General features: G+C 40.0%; 1 protein-coding gene across 1 annotated transcript in view; it reads left to right on the top strand.

Annotated features, from left to right (window-relative positions):
- Positions 1–20324, top strand: part of xylt2 (xylosyltransferase II) — a 43293-nt gene that overhangs the window by 9331 nt on the left and 13638 nt on the right. The window contains exons 2-7 of the mRNA XM_022664989.2: positions 8188–8710; positions 9516–9691; positions 13335–13537; positions 14794–14874; positions 15991–16207; positions 17398–17574. Of these exons, the coding sequence (XP_022520710.2) occupies positions 8188–8710; positions 9516–9691; positions 13335–13537; positions 14794–14874; positions 15991–16207; positions 17398–17574 (1377 nt within the window). The remainder of the gene's footprint in view (positions 1–8187; positions 8711–9515; positions 9692–13334; positions 13538–14793; positions 14875–15990; positions 16208–17397; positions 17575–20324) is intronic.

Consider the following 20324-nt stretch of genomic DNA (forward strand, 5'->3'; position numbering starts at 1 on the left):
TGAGGTAATGTGTATACATAGCATTATGACAGACCTAGATTTGGGCCACTTTTCCTGGCAACAGTTAATTTGGATGGTCCCTTGTTGATTCCTTGTATATGTTTAACTAACATTCAATTAAATGTCTATTAATGCAACTGAATTAGCCATTGAATGTAAATTGTTCTGTATTGAATGTAACCCTACGCCTATCCTGTTACCCTGTACCCTATCCTTAACCTTTAAGAGTTAATTTTAGGGTTGGATATAAGTTTTAGGTTGATGTTAAAGTTAGGGTTAATTTTTAGCGTTTAAGTTTTAAAGGTTAGGGGAAAGGTTAGCATTAGCATTAAGAATCATTCGACTACATTCAACCAAGATTTCAGTTGTTTTAAATAGATATTCAGTTTAATATCATTTGAGTCTCTATAGTTGAGGCATCTATAATAGACCATCCAAGTAAAGAGGTGATCTTTTTTTTACCTGCTGTAGTTTTTTAGTCTAAAAGTTAAGGCAGATCTGTGATGAGCAGTAGAAGGAGAATCAGCTGCTTCTTCCCATCGGTTAGAATTCTGCTGCATCCAGCAAGTCGCTGGGTGTAGAGGAGCAGTGAAAACAGCCCCCGGGTACGAGCCCTAGTGCAAACGTGGGCCGCAAACGTGACGTGTCATCTATGATGAGGAGTAGCTGCGGGGTTCAGTATGACAACTGTTGTCCTGCGCCAGGCCGGGAGGACGCTGCTGAACGTAATGGTCCTGACAGGGCTGAAGGCCATTGGCCTCGGAGGGAGAGAGCCTTTTTATCATATGCTGGCTTTTCTGGCTCGTCTGCACAGGAGGCGCTGTGGTTTACGGGCCAGTGTGACCTCTCTCTGGGCAGATACGCTCAGCGTGATGGGGAGGTGATGAAAGAGGCCATTGATTCTGAGGCTCCTGCTCCTGGAGAAGTCTGAGGGGATGAATTACTGCACAATGCTGTGGCGTCAATGTGACCCTTATTACCTGCATACTTGGAGATGCATCAGCTGAAAGTGAAAGAGAACATAAGCCTGGCTTATCTGGAGGAATTCCGTTTTCCTCAATTACTTGTGTTTGGATGGAAGGGTTTCCTGTTTGATTTGATGAATGGGGCAGAGGATTAGCCAATTAAATGTTCAGCATGGATCATCTTCAGTGTGTGTGTCCAAAACCACAGTTCTGTTTGTATTGCAGTGTGATAAGGGAAGTGTTGAGAGTGATATTGTGAAAGATGCACTGCAAGACCCTGTGGTGAAAAGGCCAGGTTCACATGCTGAGGTGTAATCTCATAATAGATTGTCTGGAGTCTGGTGGTGGTATATACCCCTTTCCTTATGATACGATTACTTCCACCAAACATCTGGGAGCACAAACATACCTGACAGTTCTGGGGGAGCAGAACTTTTGGTTCAGCATTTCAAAAGTATAGGAGAGTATCGGGTAGTGTAGAGTGGTATAGGGGAGTACAGAATAGTAAAGGGCAGTGTCGGGTAGTATATGGGGGAATATAGTGTAGTATACAGGAATATAGGGTAGTATATCATGGTTCTGGTGAGTAAAGGGCTATATAGAGCAGTATAGGGTCGCATAGGGGAGTATTGAGTGGTATAAGGTTGTATATGGTTGCATAGGGAAGTATAGGGCAGTATGCAGAGGTATAGAGGAGGATGGACTAGTATAGATGGATTATTGGGGAATATAGGATAGTATGTCATGGTTCTGGAGAGTATAGGGTAGTACAGAGCAGTATAGGGTAGCATATAGGAGTATAGAGGGGTAGAGGGTTGTATAGGTGAATATAGGGTAGTATATTATGTTTCTGTATATTATGTGGTGGTGTAGAGGAGTAGTATAGGGGATTATAGGGGAATATAGGGTAGTATATGTTTGTTCTGAAGAGTATAGGGTTGTATGGAGCAGTATTGTGTAGCATATGGTGGCAAAGGGGAATATAGGGTGGTATAGGTGAATATTGGGCAGTATATATTGATTCTATCAAGTATATGGCAGTACAGAGCAGTATAGGGTAGCATATTGTGGCATAGGGGAGTATAGAGTGGCATAGGGTTGTATAGGTGAATATGGGGCAGTATATGATGGCTCTGAAAAGTATAGGGGAGTATAGAGCAGTATAGGGTAACATATGGAGGCATAGGGGAGTATAAAGTGGTATAGGGTTGAATATGGTGGCAAAGGTGAGTATAGGGTAGTACATGGTGATATAGAAGATAGGGGAGTATAGGGTCCTATATGGTGGTATAGAGTAGTATAGTGGAGTATATGATATAGGAAAGTATTGGATTGTACATGGTGGCATAGGCGAGTATAGGGCGATACATGTTTGTATAGAGGAGTATTTAGTGAAATAGGGTAGTATATGGTGGCATTGAGGGTTGTATATGGTGATATAGGGGATTATATGGTAGTATAGGACAGTATAGTTGTTCATAGGGATATGTGGTGCAGGTTATTATAGGTTAGTGAATATAGTATAACAGCATACCTGTTGCTAATGCAGTGAAATGATCAAAATTCAGAGAGATTAGTATTCTTAACAGTAGTATTAACATGAACTAAACCTTAATCACAGTTTTTATGCATCTTGGCATGTTTTCCTCCCTCCACCAGTCTTACACACTGCTTTTGGATAACTTTATGCTACCCACTCCTGGAGCAAAAATTCAAGCAGTTCAGTTTGGTGGTTTGATGGCTTGTGATCATCCATCTTCCTCTTGATTATATTCCAGAGGTTTTTTTATTTGGTAAAATCAAAGAATTTTTTTTGTCTCTTATTTAATCAATAAAAATGGGTCAAATATAACAACTACTTAGAAACAGCAAAGACTATTTGACTGCACTATTTGTGTATAGTAATTGTACTGCATGTTTACTGTAGTTTGTAACCCCATATTATGTAATTTCTTATTAAAAGCCAGTTCAGATTGGTTTGATACAAAAATCTCTACATTTTAAGAATCAATATCTGCTATAATGATTCCAGTTTATTGTTGCATTCCTTCATTTGTTTCCAGTCTGTAAACTGTGGCAGGTCTTGTGGCCTGTTTCAGGCGTTGTTAGTGTTTTGAAGTGGGTGTTGAGTGTGAGAGTCTTGATGCTGCAGTAACGAGCTCTCTATACCCCACTCAGCTGCCTGAGTCTGCTGTGCTGGGTAAATTTAGTGTAGTATTGTGGGCGAAAGGGCCGGTTTGGAGGAAGCTGTGTATAATGTAGGAGTTTCTGCAGTTTCGTGCCGTCCGGCAGTCGGTCTGGGGCGTGTGGTCTCTGGCGCTGGGCGTGTGGTCTCTGTTCCCACAGTGCTTTGCTGCGTCTGGGCCGGTGGCGTGTGGCGAAGGCCCAGGCTTGGCTGAAGAGGGATCTGGTGGGTCGTGCTTGTTATTCTTCTCTCTGTCTTTCTCTGCATACTTGCAGGGTCACATCAGCGGGCCTGTCTGCGCTGTTGTGGGAAGCGCCGCAGGATGAGGTGTTGTTAAATGTCGTTTTTGTGTTATTCTTTGCGTGCTTTCAGAGTTTGGGTTTACATTCCGTGCAGTCCGTCTGCAGAGGCGAGAGAAGGGTTCTGTTGTTCCGTCTCAGCAGACGAGCTGCCAGGATGAGCCGTAAACCCTCCGCAGTGAGAATTCCAGTTAAAACACGCTGCATGATGTTCATAGCAGCACTTGGGCGTGATTGGGCTATGGGTTTGGTATTTGGATTAAAGGAATAGTTCAGTGTATACTCAAAATTGCATTCTTGATCAATTTCCACAGATAAAGTTGATAAATTAAGACATCAGATTAGTTTAAACATCAGATTAGTTTAAAAAAAAGGACGGGGCTGGGATAAGACAGGGTTCCTACAGATCCCTAAAAAGTCTTAAAATGTCTTAAATTAAAATTTACTGGAAATTTGCTGTAGGCATTTCATTTTCAGACGGTGCGTTTAATGCCGGTGGGAAAGCATATACAGTCATATGAAAAAGTTTGGGCACCCCTATTAATGTTAATCATTTTAGTTGTAAATATTTGGGCAACAGCCTTTTCAGTTTGATATATCTAATAACTGATGGACACAGTAATATTTCAGGATTGAAATTAGGTTTATTGTACTAACAGAAAATGTGCAATATGCATTAAACCAAAATTTGACCGGTGCAAAAGTATGGGCACCCTTATCATTTTATTGATTTGAATACTCCTAACTACTTTTTACTGACTTACTGAAGCACAAAATTGGTTTGGTAACCTCATTGAGCTTTGAACTTCATAGCCAGGTGTATCCAATCATGAGAAAAGGTATTTAAGGTGGCCAATTGCAAGTTGTTCTCCAATTTGAATCTCCTCTGAAGAGTGGCATCATGGGCATCAAGACAGAACAGCCCTGTTATCACGATATGGATTTTTAATATCATGATATTTCTGTGTCACGATATATTGTATACGATATAATATTGCCCACCCCTAGTTTAAACACAACACTTAATGATTCACTGTCTGAACTAACAGTTTAAATGAATTAAAAATCAAATCTGTGCTTTTGGAAATACAATTAATAATGCTTTAAAATATTAATATATTTTTTTTACACCTTTAGTCCATATATTGTATGATATATAATAAGTATATAGTATATAATCGTCGTAACAGGTGTAATATATAATATATAATGTAACACGTGTGACTCAGCAGTGAGTGCAGCTCGTGTCAGCAGGTCTGAGTCTGGGTATGTATGTGAGTGAGTGAAATGCAGGTTGATGGCATGCGGACGCTCCAGGAAATGCCACCCCTGCCTGTTCTGCTCTTATCTCTCTCTCTCTCTCTCTCGCTGCTCCTCTGGTTCTGGGCGTGGTGTTTCAGTAGAGGTGGATCAGGTGGATTTGGGACACGTGCAGGAGAGCGGTCAGCCCCGGCTTCAGCTGCAGCTGCTGCTGACTGACATTTACACACTGAGACTCAGAGCAGAGGAGTCCATGAGGACCGGACTCACCGCCTCGGCTCGTTCTGGTGGTCATGGCAGCAGACTGGTACTGGGTCCAGGAGCTGCACGCCTAATTAATGGGCAGTGTTACTGGGAGGACTGGAGGGGAAGCCGGTCCCTGTCTGACACTGATGATCTTATTGGAAGCTTAGAGCAGCGTGGCAGTGCTCCAACCCCACCCTCTGCTTACTGTTTACAGACTATAATTCATTCATTCATTCATTCATTCAGTTTTATTCAGTGATTCTCGGTTTCATTGGTTCTTTCATTTAGTTTTATGCATTCACTCATTCAGTATGTTCATTCAGTCATATATTTTATCATTCGTTCAAATTTGTTCTTTCAGTTTCATATATTTAGTTTTACTCATTCATTCAGTTTCATTCATTTATTAAATCGCATTCATTCATTCATTCATTCATTCGGTTGTATTCATTCATTCAGTTTTGGTTGTTCATTTATTTATTCGGTTTTATTAATTCATTGTTTTATTCATTCTTTCTTTCTTTCTTTCAGTTGGATTAATTAATTCAGTTTTGTTTATTCATTAATTCAGTTTTATTAAATCATTTATTGATTGATTCATTTATTTGGTTTTATTCATTCCTCCATTCATTTTTATTCATTCATTTATTTAATTTATTCATTTATTCAGTTTTATTCCTTCATTCGTTCAGTTTTATTCATATAGATAGATAGATCGATAGATAGATAGATAGATAGATTCTTTATTGATCCCCGAGGGGAAATTTTAGATTTTTTTTTTCATGAATAAATGTATTCATTCATTCAGTTTTATTCAGTTATTCATTTAGTTTTATTCATTCATTATTTTTTTAATTCATTCATTCATTCATATATTCATTCATTCTCAGTCGCTCTTTGTACCTTGTTAGAACCTACATGTCTTTGTTTGGGCCATTGATAGGTCTGTCACTATAACTATTTCATTGACTTCAAGTTGATATGATATTATTACTGTTTTATTCCACGTGTGTTCCTGTACAGCTTTAATGTCTTTAATATTAAAATCACAATGTAAAATCTCAAATTTCACTGTGGAAAATAATAGAATGATGCTGATAATAGTGCTGTGCTAATCTATATATGATTTAAAGGTATTAAATGAGCATGAACAAAAAATGTTCTAAATGCTGCTTTAAATTGCTTTGTTTCCAAATCAGTGCATATATCTGATTGATCTATATTGCTATATGATTATTTTAACTGTTTTAGCCCCCCACAGTTATCAGACAGTAAAGTTGAATAGTTATAGAGTTCTAGTTTGAGTTTGTTTTCCTGTATCAGCCCCCTCTCTCTGACTCAGTGTCCTCATTAGGAATCTCAGTTTCCTGTAAGTTGTTTCCTCTCAGACTCGTCTGAACGAGGTGGCTGTGCTGTAAAAATAGCTGTAAATAAAAAAAGAACAAGACAACAAATAAAGAGTAAACATGTTGTGCCTCTGGGCCCACACCACCTCATTTCACTGGTTTTATTGTTCTGTGAGTGTGAATCATCCTCACTTTGCTCAGTTTAGAAACTCTTTCAGCTCTGATCTCCTGTTTCCTGTGTTTCTTCAGGGCCGATATCCTGTTTTCTTGTTTATGCTAAAGATTTGTTGAGTTGAGAAGTAGAGAACGGATACTGTAAGCAGTTACGGAGTATCGTAATGTTAACAGTAGATAGTGACACAGTTATATTGTAATTGTAAAAATGATGTATGGTAATAATAGCAGTTTTCAGACTTGAAAGTAGTAATGGGGCAAAATAACATTGGTCAATACATTATGGGTATGTGACGTGAAATAACGCTATTTGATATTTTGTTGCATTTATATATATATATATATTTTTTTCTGTAAACTCCAGATTAGGCCTGTACTGATACGATTTTTTTGTGGACAATATATCGTCCCAGAAATTATTGTGATACACTGTATTTTTGTCATTTTAAGACCATAAAATGCAACTAACATAATGATAACAGAATAGCATAAAAAAAGCAATTTAGTTTAGGAATGATATACTTATTTATTCAGCTACTGCAGTGTGTGTGTGGAGTCACAGTTATTGAAGCATTGGTCCGTTTTTAAAGCAGGATTGGCTAAAATACTGTTCACTGTTTTATATATATATGTATATATGTATGTATGTATATGTGTGTGTGTGTGTGTGTGTGTGTGTGTGAACAAACATACAAGTAAACACAATAAACAATATCACAATTATCAAATTTTATTGATGTCATGTTCATTAATTGTATGATTAATCGATAATGTAATTATTGTGACAGTCCTAATCCAGAGTAACTTTTTTCACAACTGTCCTAAAACCATCCCTGAGCTTTCTGTCAGACCTCCTAAACTGAAAATCGCCCTTTCAAAATAATTAGATTTTTAATGTTAGTTGCGTACTTTCCTGTTGCCATTATCTCATGTTTTTTTTTTTGCCTTGTCTGGCACATTGATGTCCAGCCACATCTACTCATCTCTAAAGTGCAGTTTCACCATTAATTAGTGAGTGGTGCAGCTTCCCTGCAGCTTCCCCTTTGCCACTTTTGAATCTTCACAGTTGACTGACATGGTGATCGGCGATCCACCTACAACTAAAATTATTTACTTTAGGGCCTTTCCCAACTAGTGCCACATTGGCTCTCATCATTTTGGAGAGATGTCTACAAAGGTGTTATGAAAAGGTTGGATTAAAGTTTAAAATTTTAAACTTATCTTCAGAGCTGAAGCTCTGATTTACTTCTGTTACAAATCTGATAAAATTCTTGTATTTTTTAATATCCATATCATATCGTACGAAATAATAAAAAATAATTTTCATTTTGTTACAGTAGTGTTTCTTGAAATAAGTTTTATAATTCAGTGTTTTGCCGTATCTGGGATTGTACTTTTTTGTGTATCATACCCGTCCTGTGTTTTATTTTATTTTGCTGTATTTTATTCTTTATCTTTTATTTTCTCTTTATTTAAGTTCATATAGTATGTTAACCTCCCTCTGATACTGATGTGGCAAGAGATATTCAATTAGTTTGATGCAATTTGCAATTTAATCTCTGTAAAAGTCAATAAACATATAATTATGAATTTTAGAGCCACATTGCTCTCCCCAATTGGGCAGACACTGAGATAACTAGTACACATAACATAAAAACAAATAAAATAAATATAGATTTTAATTTCTTTATTTTTCTTTTTTCCTCCTCCAGCGGAAGTTCCGGCGCTCTAAGCTGCCTGATCACAATAATCAGGACCTGAAGCGAGACCCCGAGGCCTGGGAGCGGCAGAATGCCCTATCGGGAGGCTATAACAGCCGGTGGAAGCAGGGCTTGGAGCGGGCGGCCGTTACCCGAGCTCTCAGGAAGGGAGCTAAGCGGCGAGCTAAGACCTCCCTGAAGGACAATGGAGTAATGGCTCAGGTCGCCGGAGCGCCTGCCGACGGCGTGGCACCGTACGACCCGTCCAGCAGCCGAAACTTCACTGATCTGAGGACGGGGGAAGGAGGCAAGATCCCACTGGTTGTTCCAGGAGAACCGGGGAGCGTTGAAGGTGCCCCTCAGATACCCAACAGTGACTTTGTACCCAAATGTGATATCTCGGGCAAGGATGCCCTGTCCGCTCTGCACCGCGCCACCTCCAGACAGTGCCGGCAGGAGCTCGCCAACATCGTGTGCCAACACCAGGCTGGAGAGCTGATGCCACAGGCTCTGCCTCAGTTCTGCCCACAGCACGGTGGGAGCTTTACTTTAGTATATATACAGGGGTTGGACAATGAAACTGAAACACCTGTCATTGTAGTGTGGGAGGTTTCATGGCTAAATTGGAGCAGCCTGGTGGCTAATCTTCATTTATTGCACATTGCACCAGTAAGAGCAGAGTGTGAAGGTTGGTTCAATTAGCAGGGTAAGAGCACAGTTCTGCTCTAAATATTGCAATGCACACAACATTATGGGATATATACCAGACATACCAGAGTTCAAAAGAGGACAAATTGTTGGTGCACGTCTTGCTGACACATCTGTGACCAAGACAGCAAGTCTTTGTGATGCATCAAGAGCCACAGTATCCAGGGTAATGTCAGCATACCACCAAGAAGGACCAACCACATCCAACAGGATTAACTGTGGATGCTGTAAGAGGAAGCTATCTGAAAGGGATGTTCGGGTGCTAACCCGGATTGTATCCAAAAAACATAAAACCACGGCTGATCAAATCACGGCAGAATTCAATGTGCACCTCAACTCTCCTGTTTCCACCAGAACTGTCCGTCACCACAATCAATTATTGTGCTCTAAAACCAGGTGTTTCAGTTTCATTTTCCAACCCCTGTAGTTTGATTAACTCTATCTGACTGGATTAAGCTTTGAACATTTTGTACAGTATGCATAATGTTTTGCTGATTAAATGTCTTTTTTTATTTATTTATTTATTTATTTTTTAAATGTGTATGAGAAACTGGGAAAATGAACTTTCTTTAAACTTCTCTTTTTTTTTCTTTTCTTTTTTCTTATCCTTTTTTTGTTTTTGTTTGTTTTAGTTCTGTCCAGTGCTGCTCAGCAGATCGACATCATAGACAGTGATATATCTAAAGTGGAGAACCCGGTCCGGGTGGCCTTCGTACTGATGGTCCACGGCCGAGCCATCCGGCAGCTCAAGAGGCTTCTTAAAGCCATTTATCACAAAGACCACTTTTATTACATCCATGTAGATAAGGTAGGTTCACACGTCCTGGAGTTCCACTGCTGTTAATTGGGTTTTAGAGGACTGGAAATGCGCTGAAAGTGAACCGTGTTACTGGAAGAAAATCTCCTCTACTGCAGGGGTGGGCGATATGGCTCTAAAATAATATCGCAGTAATATTTTAGGGTATATTTACTATAACGATATTCTTGGTGATATTAAAACATTTTTTTTTACAGTTAATTTTAAAGATATACTTCTGCAACAAAATAAATATGATTTAGTATAATTTATACATTCAGTAGAAACAAAAAATATCAAACTATACTGCACAAATGAATAATGATGATAATACTGTTGCAAAATGAAAAAGTAACAAAAATCTACCACAGGTATATACTGTAATTAGTAAATCAATCAGTCAATTAACCTTTATTTTCCCTTTGGTAACACATTGAGCGTAACTCTAATTTTTAATGCAGCTGAGCACTTCATGCTTCCCTCTGCTACTGACAACTTTTATGGAAATGTGGATTTCATTTTCCAGCAGGACTTGGCACACTGCCAACACTGCCAAAAGTACCAATTGGCTTTATATAATAATCTAATTTTCAGAAACACTGATTTTTGGGTTTTCATTGGCTGTAAGCCATAACCATCAACAATAAAAGAAATAAACACTTAAAATAGATCACTATGTGTTTAATAAATCTATATAATATATGAGTTTTAAACTGAATTACTGAGGGAAAAAAAAGAAAAAACAATAAAAAATGATGAGTTTCTTTGATTTTACCGAATTAAAAAAAACTCTGGAATATAATCAAGAGGAAGATGGATGATCACAAGCCATCAAACCACCAAACTGAACTACTTTGCACCAGGAGTAAAGGCATAAAGTTATCCAAAAGCAGTGTGTAAGACTGGTGGAGGAGAACATGATGCCAAGATGCATGAAAAAAAACTGTGATTAAAAACCAGAGTTAATCCACCAAATATTGATTTCTAAACTCTTAAAACTTGCATCTTTGCATTATTTGAGGTCTGAAAGCTCTGCGTTTTTTGTTATTTCGGACATTTCTCATTTTTTACAACTAAAAGCTCTAAATGAGAATATTTTTATTTGGAATTTGGGGGAAATGTTGTCTGTAGTTTATAGAATAAAACAACAGTGTTCATTTTACTCAAACATAAACCTATAAATAGCAAAATCAGAGAAACTGATTCAGAAACTGAGGTGGTCTCTTAATTGTTTCCAGAGCTGTATATTTGGAAAGCGTTTTCCAGGTGAATTGTATCAATACTTTCTGCCTCTAGAATTTACCCAGCATGCAGTAGTGCTGCTTGAAAGTTTTAAAAGCCGTGCAGCTGAAGCTCTGTGAGATATCTCAGTAGGAGATGGAGCAAAGTGAAAAGGTCAGTGACACCACATCCTGAACGAATACGCCGAGCTTTCAGAGCACTTTAGCTCCGGCTGAAAGGTTACAGTGAAGACTCTGAGAAAATCAATGGCTTCTCACCCGGAAAAACAGGTGTGTGTGTGTGTGTAGAGTACAGGAGAGGTGGGGTGTTTTTCACTCTTTGATGTGAGAGGCTGTACCACCTGCTCTTTGTTCCTCACTGCTTTCATCTGGTTCTCAGGGTTCCCATCTTGTAGTAAATGCTTGAAAAGTACCGTCTCACCAGAGCTGATTGCAGTTTTACAGTCAATCAGAGAGAGAGACCATTCTTCCCTCCAGTTACAAAAAGTCTTAGTCTGATTTCACACCTAACTCATTCAGTCTCGACCAGTTCAGCAGGTGTGAAAGGTGTCACAAACTTTACAAAGAAGCAAAATTTGGTCATACTAAAAGAGGTGATCTCAGTCTAGATCAACTGAACCATGATCTAGTTCATCTGCAGTGTAAAAACCTTTTTTTATGGTTTTTAAAAGACTATCAGACCAATTACAACAATTTAAGGAAATATATATACGGCGTCACATCAATGTCAAAAGTCGAGGGCGCAAAAATACCAGGTGAAAAAAATTAACCAGCGTGTTTTAACATTTTGCGTGTGTAAATTAACTTCTCGTGAGCACAAATGTGAAACCAGCGAGCAAAAAAAAAGTGAATGATGTGCGCGCTGAAGAAAATGTTGCTCTCAAGCTTCATTTTTCTCCTCTCGGGTGCTTTTAAGTGGATTTTTGGATGTTAGCATAGCTAGCTAGCTAACTGTCCTTCTGTGCTTCTTGCTCCGCCCTCCTCCGGCTCGTGGAGGTAGGCAGTCCGTCACAAACCCTGGAGATATAAGCCAATAGCGTTCGCTGAGGGCGGTGACCGCGGCCCCGCCCCCAAACTGTCAAAACCACTCCTTTTAAAACTCGAGCGCAAAATACTCCGTCGAGCACAAACTGCTGCTGCAGGTAATTCACACAGCGCGCGAGGAAAAAAAACACCCGAGAGGAAAAATAAATGAAGCTCGAGAGCAACATTTTCTTCAGCGCGCAAACTATTCTTTTTTTTTTTTAGCTTGCTAGTTTCACATTTGTGCTCACGAGAAGTTAATTCACATACGCAAAAATGTTAAAACACTAGTTAATTTTTTTTTACCTGGTATTTTTGCTCCCTCGACTTTTGACATTGATGTGACGCCATAGCTATAGTCACCCATTAAACAATAGAAGAAGAAAAAGAAGAGGTGTTGTGCCGAAATTTGACTCCATTTGGCCATGAGCAGGAGCATCAGGCAGCATTTCATGTGTTTTTTTTTTTTTTTTTTTTTTTTTTTTTTTTAGTAAAGTCTGTAGTTACTGTAACATATAATTTAATTTTGATGAATTGGACAGTATCTCCCTAACACTTATCCAGTTAATGTTAGTGTAGGACTACAGCTATCCATTATTTTAATAATCGAGTACTCTATTAAAAAATAGAGAGAAAACAAGACAATTTCCTACTCAAACTGCAAACACAAAATAGAAGTAAATACCACAAGTAATAATTTTAATAATTTATAATTTAATAAATTAAGTTTATTTTCATCAATGGTGCAGCATTAAAATGTGCCGTGGCTCTCTGTGTGTCTTCCTCTCTCTCTTTTGTGTGTATGTGGCGTGTGTGTGTATAGCATGTGTGTGTGTGTTTTTTTGTGTGCGCGCGCAAGTGCGTGTCTAGTGTTTGTGTGTCTCTGTTTGTTTCCTATCATTTTTGTGTGTGTGTTTTTGTGTGTGTGTGTGTGTGTGTGTTTGTGTGTGTGTGTGTGTGTTTTTGTGTGTGTGTGTGTGTTTTTCTGTGTGTGTGTGTGTTTTTGTGTGTGTGTGTGTGTGTGTTTTTGTGTGTGTGTGTGTGTTTTTGTGTGTGTGTGTGTGTGTGTGTTTGTGTGTGTGTGTTATTAACTCCCACCCATCCTCCTAAGGTATCACAGTAACCACTTGGCAGTGCTATAGCAACCACCTGATGATACATTTTAGCAACTATCTCACAAATTCATCATAATGGGTACCTAGCAACCCCATAGCAACCGTGGGATACTGTGGAATGCCTGGGTACCATAACATCCACGTTTGAAATACCACTGAAACCATCTTGCACAGACAGTTTAACCCTCGAGTGAAAGGAGTGGTAGTTATAGTAAAGTGGAAACGTTGACGTCGTGTGTAAACTCTGTTTAATGTTGTCGCGTGTTTTCCCTGCAGCGCTCCAACTACCTGCACCGTGAAGTCCTGCAGATGGCGGAGCTGTATCCCAACGTGAGGGCCACGCCCTGGCGCATGGTCACCATCTGGGGTGGAGCCAGCCTGCTGAAAGCCTACTTGCGCAGCATGCAGGACCTGCTCTCCATGCTGGAGTGGAAGTGGGACTTCTTTATCAACCTCAGCGCCACAGACTTCCCCACCAGGTCACTACTGCAGCAAAATAAATACATTTTATTTAGTATAAATATAACAGTGGTAAAAATTCTATAATGTTTGTCTATTTCGTAAACAGTAACTTACTGTGACTAAAGTAATGTAACATTAAAGATCTACTACAAAACTATTAGTTTATAAAATGTATAGTTTATTTAATGCTTATAAACTGCAAATAAACAAAGTAAAAACAGTAAATAGCAAAACTTAGTTGGATCATGTAAACCAATAGGGAGTCGGAATGGAATATGTATACACTTCTCTACATCCAATCACAATCAGATTCACTCTATCTGGATGGAGAGATTTATCTGGATGGGGGTTTTACTGAACGATGAGAAGCCGGAATGAAAACCAGCTGAAATGAAACAGGAGTAACGAGGCTGTTTTTAAAATGTAAGTAGTAGAAAGTTCAGATAATTGTGTGAAAATATGAGAAATAGAAGTAACAATTAGTCTGAAAAATAAAATGACTAGTATAGATAACCAACTATTCTACTTAAAGCTGATCTCTAAAAATTGTGGGATTTGGAGAATTTTTGGATTTAGTGCCCTCTCTGTTGAGAATGGGTAATTCCACCAAGCATGCAGAAGAATCATTTTAAACTGGGCGGGTGTGATGGGGTCTCCTTTCAGAGCGGATGAATCCGATTCCAGGTTATGTTCAGTCAGAGAGAGAGAGAGCGCGTTCAGTCTGAAGCTTCACTCCTTCGTTTCTTTGGTTTTACTATGAGTAAATGAATGAGCTACTGAGCTCTGAGTTTCCTCTTCTGAAGTCTCCATTGCTCCACCAGCCGCTCGCATTCAGTAAAACTGAGCCGGATCCTCTTTTAGAGGCTGCAGATCTTGGCGGTGAGCTGCAGGGTGTGAAAGCTCTCTTTGTGCTGGTGTTTGGTGAAGCTGGCACATCTCCTTCTTTCTCCTCTATCAGTGCTGGAGCTTTTTTACCTCCTTCAGACGCGTCCCAGCCTTTCCTGAGGGTTTATAATCCTCACAGCCGAGCGTGCGCTTCAGTTCACACAGGAGCAAAAGAGCTAAATCAACATCTACAGCCTGACGCACACAGAGAGCGTGATGACCACCAAATCCTGTCAGCAGCGGATAATTCCATCCACAGGAAACCATCACATTCATCCACGCTCTCCTCCAGCTCTCAGCAACTGTTTTCTATACAGTTAACCTCCTGCACTCCTCTTTTTCCTCTGTTAAATCACCTCTTTCTTTCTCTCCTATCATCCCCAAACAGGACCAACGATGAGCTGGTGGTTTTCCTCTCGCAGAACCGCGACAAGAACTTCCTGAAGTCTCACGGCAGAGAGAATGCCAGGTAGCTCCCTCACCATCTCTCTGATTTTCTCTTTCTATCACTCGTTGACATGCAAATCACGCTGTACATTTAATGCTGGATGGTTTACTCACACTTACTACTGTGAGCATTCACTAGACCTCTGCCTCATTCTGCCTCCAGCCTAATTACTTAGCATTAGCATTAAGGGCTCTGTATTTATATTGATGCGTGCAGGGTAATGCAGTTTGAGTTGCTTTTATTCATAATTATAATAAAAAAAAAAATAATCTAAGTCAAGAATCAGTTGATTTACCAGTGACATGTTGTAGAGACAAAGCTTGGAAAGGCTACAAAACTTTGGTAAAATAGGGACTAATGATCGGTAATATTATTCCACACCATTGCTAACGGTTATGTTGTACATTTTGTCCACTGTGTTTTTCTAGCATTCAACAGCATTGGTGTGTTTCACTGGTTTTTTAATGGTGCGCACAAACACTGTCCTCTTGTGGAGAAAGTGCTTCAATACTCTTATATGTTTGTGAGACATAATTTAATTTAAATACAGTTGAACACAGCTTCTTTTCACCTTCTTGGAATTTCAACTGTAGTTAAAAAATGAACTGCTTCACATTTTAGCTTTAGTTTTCTATACATTTAGTTTTGCAGATTATTCAGATTTTCTGTATTTATAGCTTCTTTTAGGCTTTTTTTTTTAGAACTTGTTCCTTTGCATCTTAACTGCAGTTTTGTAGCTTTATTGTTTTGGCTTTTTTTTTTTTTATTAGCTTATGGTTTTTAGCCTCTTTTTGCACTATAGCTTATGTGGCTAACAAGTGAAGCATAGAGCTTACAGGTTGCACTGAGCCTTAACCACCAAAAACTGTGAATAAAACTATAAAAAAACTATCAGCTTCACAAATAGTAATAGTTTTTAAACAGTTAATGCTGTTTCTGGGATGACTACTGATTTAAGCATATTTTTTTTGTTAGCTGTTATTTGTTAGCTACATTACCCAACAGCTACATTGCTAAACTAAAGAAACTTCTACCAGTCTGATAGCACATATACTTTGGGTGATTGCATTGTATGTCATGTTTTATGTATTTTTTTATTTTATTTTATTAATTGTAACGTTTGCTTTTCTGCTGCAGGTTTATTAAGAAGCAGGGGCTGGACCGCCTCTTCCACGAGTGTGATAATCACATGTGGCGTCTGGGCGAGCGCACTATTCCCGAGGGGCTGGAGGTTTCGGGAGGTTCTGATTGGTTCTCGCTGACGCGGCGCTTCGTGGAGTACGTGGTCACGTCTCAGGACGAGCTGGTGAACGGACTGAAGCAGTTCTACACCTACGCCCTGCTTCCTGCCGAGGTACCTGCTCACTCTTTTACACTGCTTCTGCTGCTGTTAAAGATCATGACTACTGTTTGGGTTTAATAGTCTAATTTGAGCTGAAATAATTCTGCATGGAGGAGTGGGAAAAACCCTTGTGCTCGATGGTTTAAGAAATGTCTAAATAATTCCAATAATAACCTTTTTCTCACAATTGCGTTATGGTTAAAAGTATATATATTTTTTGGTTTGGTAATATAAGCGCCATGTCTCAGCAGTGTTCAAAACAAGCTCAAATATCTAGGGATGCAAGATGATCTTGGTATGTGGCCAATATATTAAACCGAAACTTACTGATTTATTTATTGTATGTCAGAAAAAGCAGCTAAATTTTTGCAATGTGGACTTTAGGCTGTAAAATAAATTGTATTTTTATCTTTAATGCGGTATGAGTTCATGATAGATATCAAAAAGATCAAAAGGCACAAAATACATTTAAATAAAAAAGAAATGGCAAGATAGTATGTTTTTTATTTATAGAAAAGGAAAGGTAAATTTCACTTTATAAATAAAAAAATACTATAAAAGAATATATATTTATTTCTCATTTTCTGCAAATAAATGCTCACAATTACAATATTTTTATTTGGAATTTGGAGGAAATGTTGTCTGTAGTTTATAGAATAAAACAACAATGTTCATTTTACTCAAACATAAACCTATAAATAGCAAAATCAGAGAAACTGATTCAGAAACTGAAGTGTAGCTGTATATTCCATATATCATTTAACATTTTATGTAATATATTCTTATTTTTTTATTATTATTAAAAGTTTGGACATACCTTCTTATTCAATGTTATTTTTCCTAGGTTCATTTCCAGCCAGATTTTTTTTTTTATCTCTGCACTGATTGGTTTGGATTCGGTAAAGTAAACAAAAAAGTGTTAGAGACAAAATAAGCTGGGAAAGGCTTAAAAAAAAAAAACTTTGATAAAATAGGGACCAATGATTGTTAATGTTATTCCAGGCCATCACAAAATATTATGTTTTTGTTTACAGAAAAAGAATGGTAAATATTACTTTATAAATGATAAATATACTATAAAACAATACATTTATTCCTGTATCCCCGTGTTCATGGTGAATATCCCAGTTCTAATCCTGAAATCATTGTTATTTAGGTGGAGAAAAGTCTCTGTCTCATCTTTCCTGTCTTTCCTCCCTCAGTCTTTCTTCCACACTGTGTTGGGAAACAGTCACATGTGCGACACACTGGTGGACAACAACCTGCGCGTGACCAACTGGAACCGCAAGCTGGGCTGCAAGTGTCAGTATAAGCACATCGTGGACTGGTGCGGCTGCTCCCCCAACGACTTCAAACCCACAGACCTCATCCGGATTCAGGTCTGTGTTCAGAGCACACTGCTCACACACTCGTACAGCACACTGCTCACACACTCGTACAGCACACTGCTCACACGCTCGTACAGCACACTGCTCACACGCTCGTACAGCACACTGCTCACACGCTCGTACAGCACACTGCTCACACGCTCGTACAGCACACTGCTCACACGCTCGTACAGCACACTGCTCACACACTCGTACAGCACACTGCTCACACGCTCGTACAGCATGCTGCTCACACACTCGTACAGCACACTGCTCACACACTCGTACAGCACACTGCTCACACACTCGTACAGCACACTGCTCACACACTCGTACAGCACACTGCTCGCACACTCGTACAGCACACTGCTCACACACTGCTCACACACTCGTACAGCACACTGCTCACACACTCGTACAGCACACTGCTCACACACTGCTCACACACTCGTACAGCACACTGCTCACACACTGCTCGCACGCTCGTACAGCACACTGCTCACACACTCGTACAGCACACTGCTCACACGCTCGTACGGCACACTGCTCACACGCTCGTACAGCACGCTGCTCACACACTCGTACAGCACACTGCTCACACGCTCGTACAGCGCGCTGCTCACACACTCGTACAGCACGCTGCTCACACACTCGTACAGCACACTGCTCACACACTCGTGCAGCACGCTGCTCACACACTCGTGCAGCACGCTGCTCACACACTCGTACAGCGCACTGCTCACACGCTCGTACAGCGCACTGCTCACACACTCGTACAGCGCACTGCTCACACACTCGTACAGCACGCTGCTCACACACTCGTACAGCACACTGCTCACACACTCGTACAGCACACTGCTCACACACTCGTACAGCACGCTGCTCACACACTCGTACAGCACGCTGCTCACACACTCGTACAGCACGCTGCTCACACACTCGTACAGCACGCTGCTCACACACTCGTACAGCACGCTGCTCACACACTCGTACAGCACGCTGCTCACACACTCGTACAGCACGCTGCTCACACACTCGTACAGCACGCTGCTCACACACTCGTACAGCACGCTGCTCACACACTCGTACAGCACACTGCTCACACGCTCGTACAGCGCACTGCTCACACACTCGTACAGCGCACTGCTCACACGCTCGTACAGCGCACTGCTCACACACTCGTACAGCGCACTGCTCACACACTCGTACAGCACGCTGCTCACACACTCGTACAGCGCACTGCTCACACACTCGTACAGCGCACTGCTCACACACTCGTACAGCACACTGCTCACACGCTCGTACAGCGCGCTGCTCACACACTCGTACAGCACGCTGCTCACACACTCGTACAGCACGCTGCTCACACACTCGTGCAGCACGCTGCTCACACACTCGTGCAGCACGCTGCTCACACACTCGTACAGCACGCTGCTCACACACTCGTACAGCATGCTGCTCACACACTCGTACAGCACGCTGCTCACACACTCGTACAGCACACTGCTCACACGCTCGTACAGCACACTGCTCACACGCTCGTACAGCACACTGCTCACACACTCGTACAGCACGCTGCTCACACACTCGTACACCGCACTGCTCACACACTCGTACAGCATGCTGCTCACACACTCGTACAGCACACTGCTCACACACTCGTACAGCATGCTGCTCACACACTCGTACAGCACGCTGCTCACACACTCGTACAGCACAAAGTGAAAAGATTGAAGATAAATATATAGAGCCTCTCTAGAACCCAAGAACAGCCCTTCACTCAGCACTCAATCACACACACCAGTACCTAACCAATTCCAGGGCACTTTTAGAGTATCCAATTCCGGCACTCAATTACAGAAATGTTTAAAAGTACCCAAATCAAGGATGGTAAGTAGAGTAGAGTATTTAGTTTCAGTCTCTGATTGCAGGGCTATTTTAGAGTGCTCAATTTCACAACTGTTTTAAAGTACTCAGTTCCAGTCCTTAATTGCAGGGTCACTTTTGAGTACCAGTTTCCTGGCCAATTTCAAAGTACCTAATTCCAGTTTACAGTAACCAATTTCAGGACTTTTAAAGTACTAAGTTCCAGTTTTCAGAGATATTTTTGAGTACTCATTTCCAGGGCAATTTCAAAGTACCTAAGTCTTTTTGAGTACCTATTTCTAGTACAAATTACGTAGCATTAAATTTAAGGGCAATTTTAGAGTACCGAATTCCAGTAGCAATTTCCAGGGCAATTTTTAAAGTACACAATAACTGGAACATTTTAGAGTAAACAGTTTCAGGACAATTATCCAATTCCAATACCCAATTTAATGGCAATTTTGAAGTAAATAATTCTAGTATCCAATTCTGATCTCTAGTTTTAAGCTGTCTCTCGCTCAGGTTTTATGCTGCCTAATTAAAACTACAAGAGTCGTTTTAAAGTACACAATTCCAATCCCAATTTCAGGGGCGTTTTAAAGCATCCGATTCCAGGACAGTTTTACAGTATGCAGTTACAGTACAAAATTTCAGTCCCTAATTCCAAGACAATATATGCTACCCAATTCTTGGTGTATTTTAGAGTAACCAATTGCAGTCCCCAAATTCAGGGCGATTTTAGCATACCCTTTTTTTTAGTACCAATTCCAATGCAATTATAAAGTACCAAATTCTAGTACTTAATTTAAGGACAATTTTAGAATGCACAATTCCAGTAGCAATTTGCAGTGTAGTTTTTTAAAGTACCTAATTTCAGGGCCGTTTTAGAGTACTCA

Source organism: Astyanax mexicanus, chromosome 19 (genome assembly GCF_023375975.1).
Source record: "Astyanax mexicanus isolate ESR-SI-001 chromosome 19, AstMex3_surface, whole genome shotgun sequence".
Lineage (NCBI taxonomy): Eukaryota > Metazoa > Chordata > Actinopteri > Characiformes > Acestrorhamphidae > Astyanax > Astyanax mexicanus.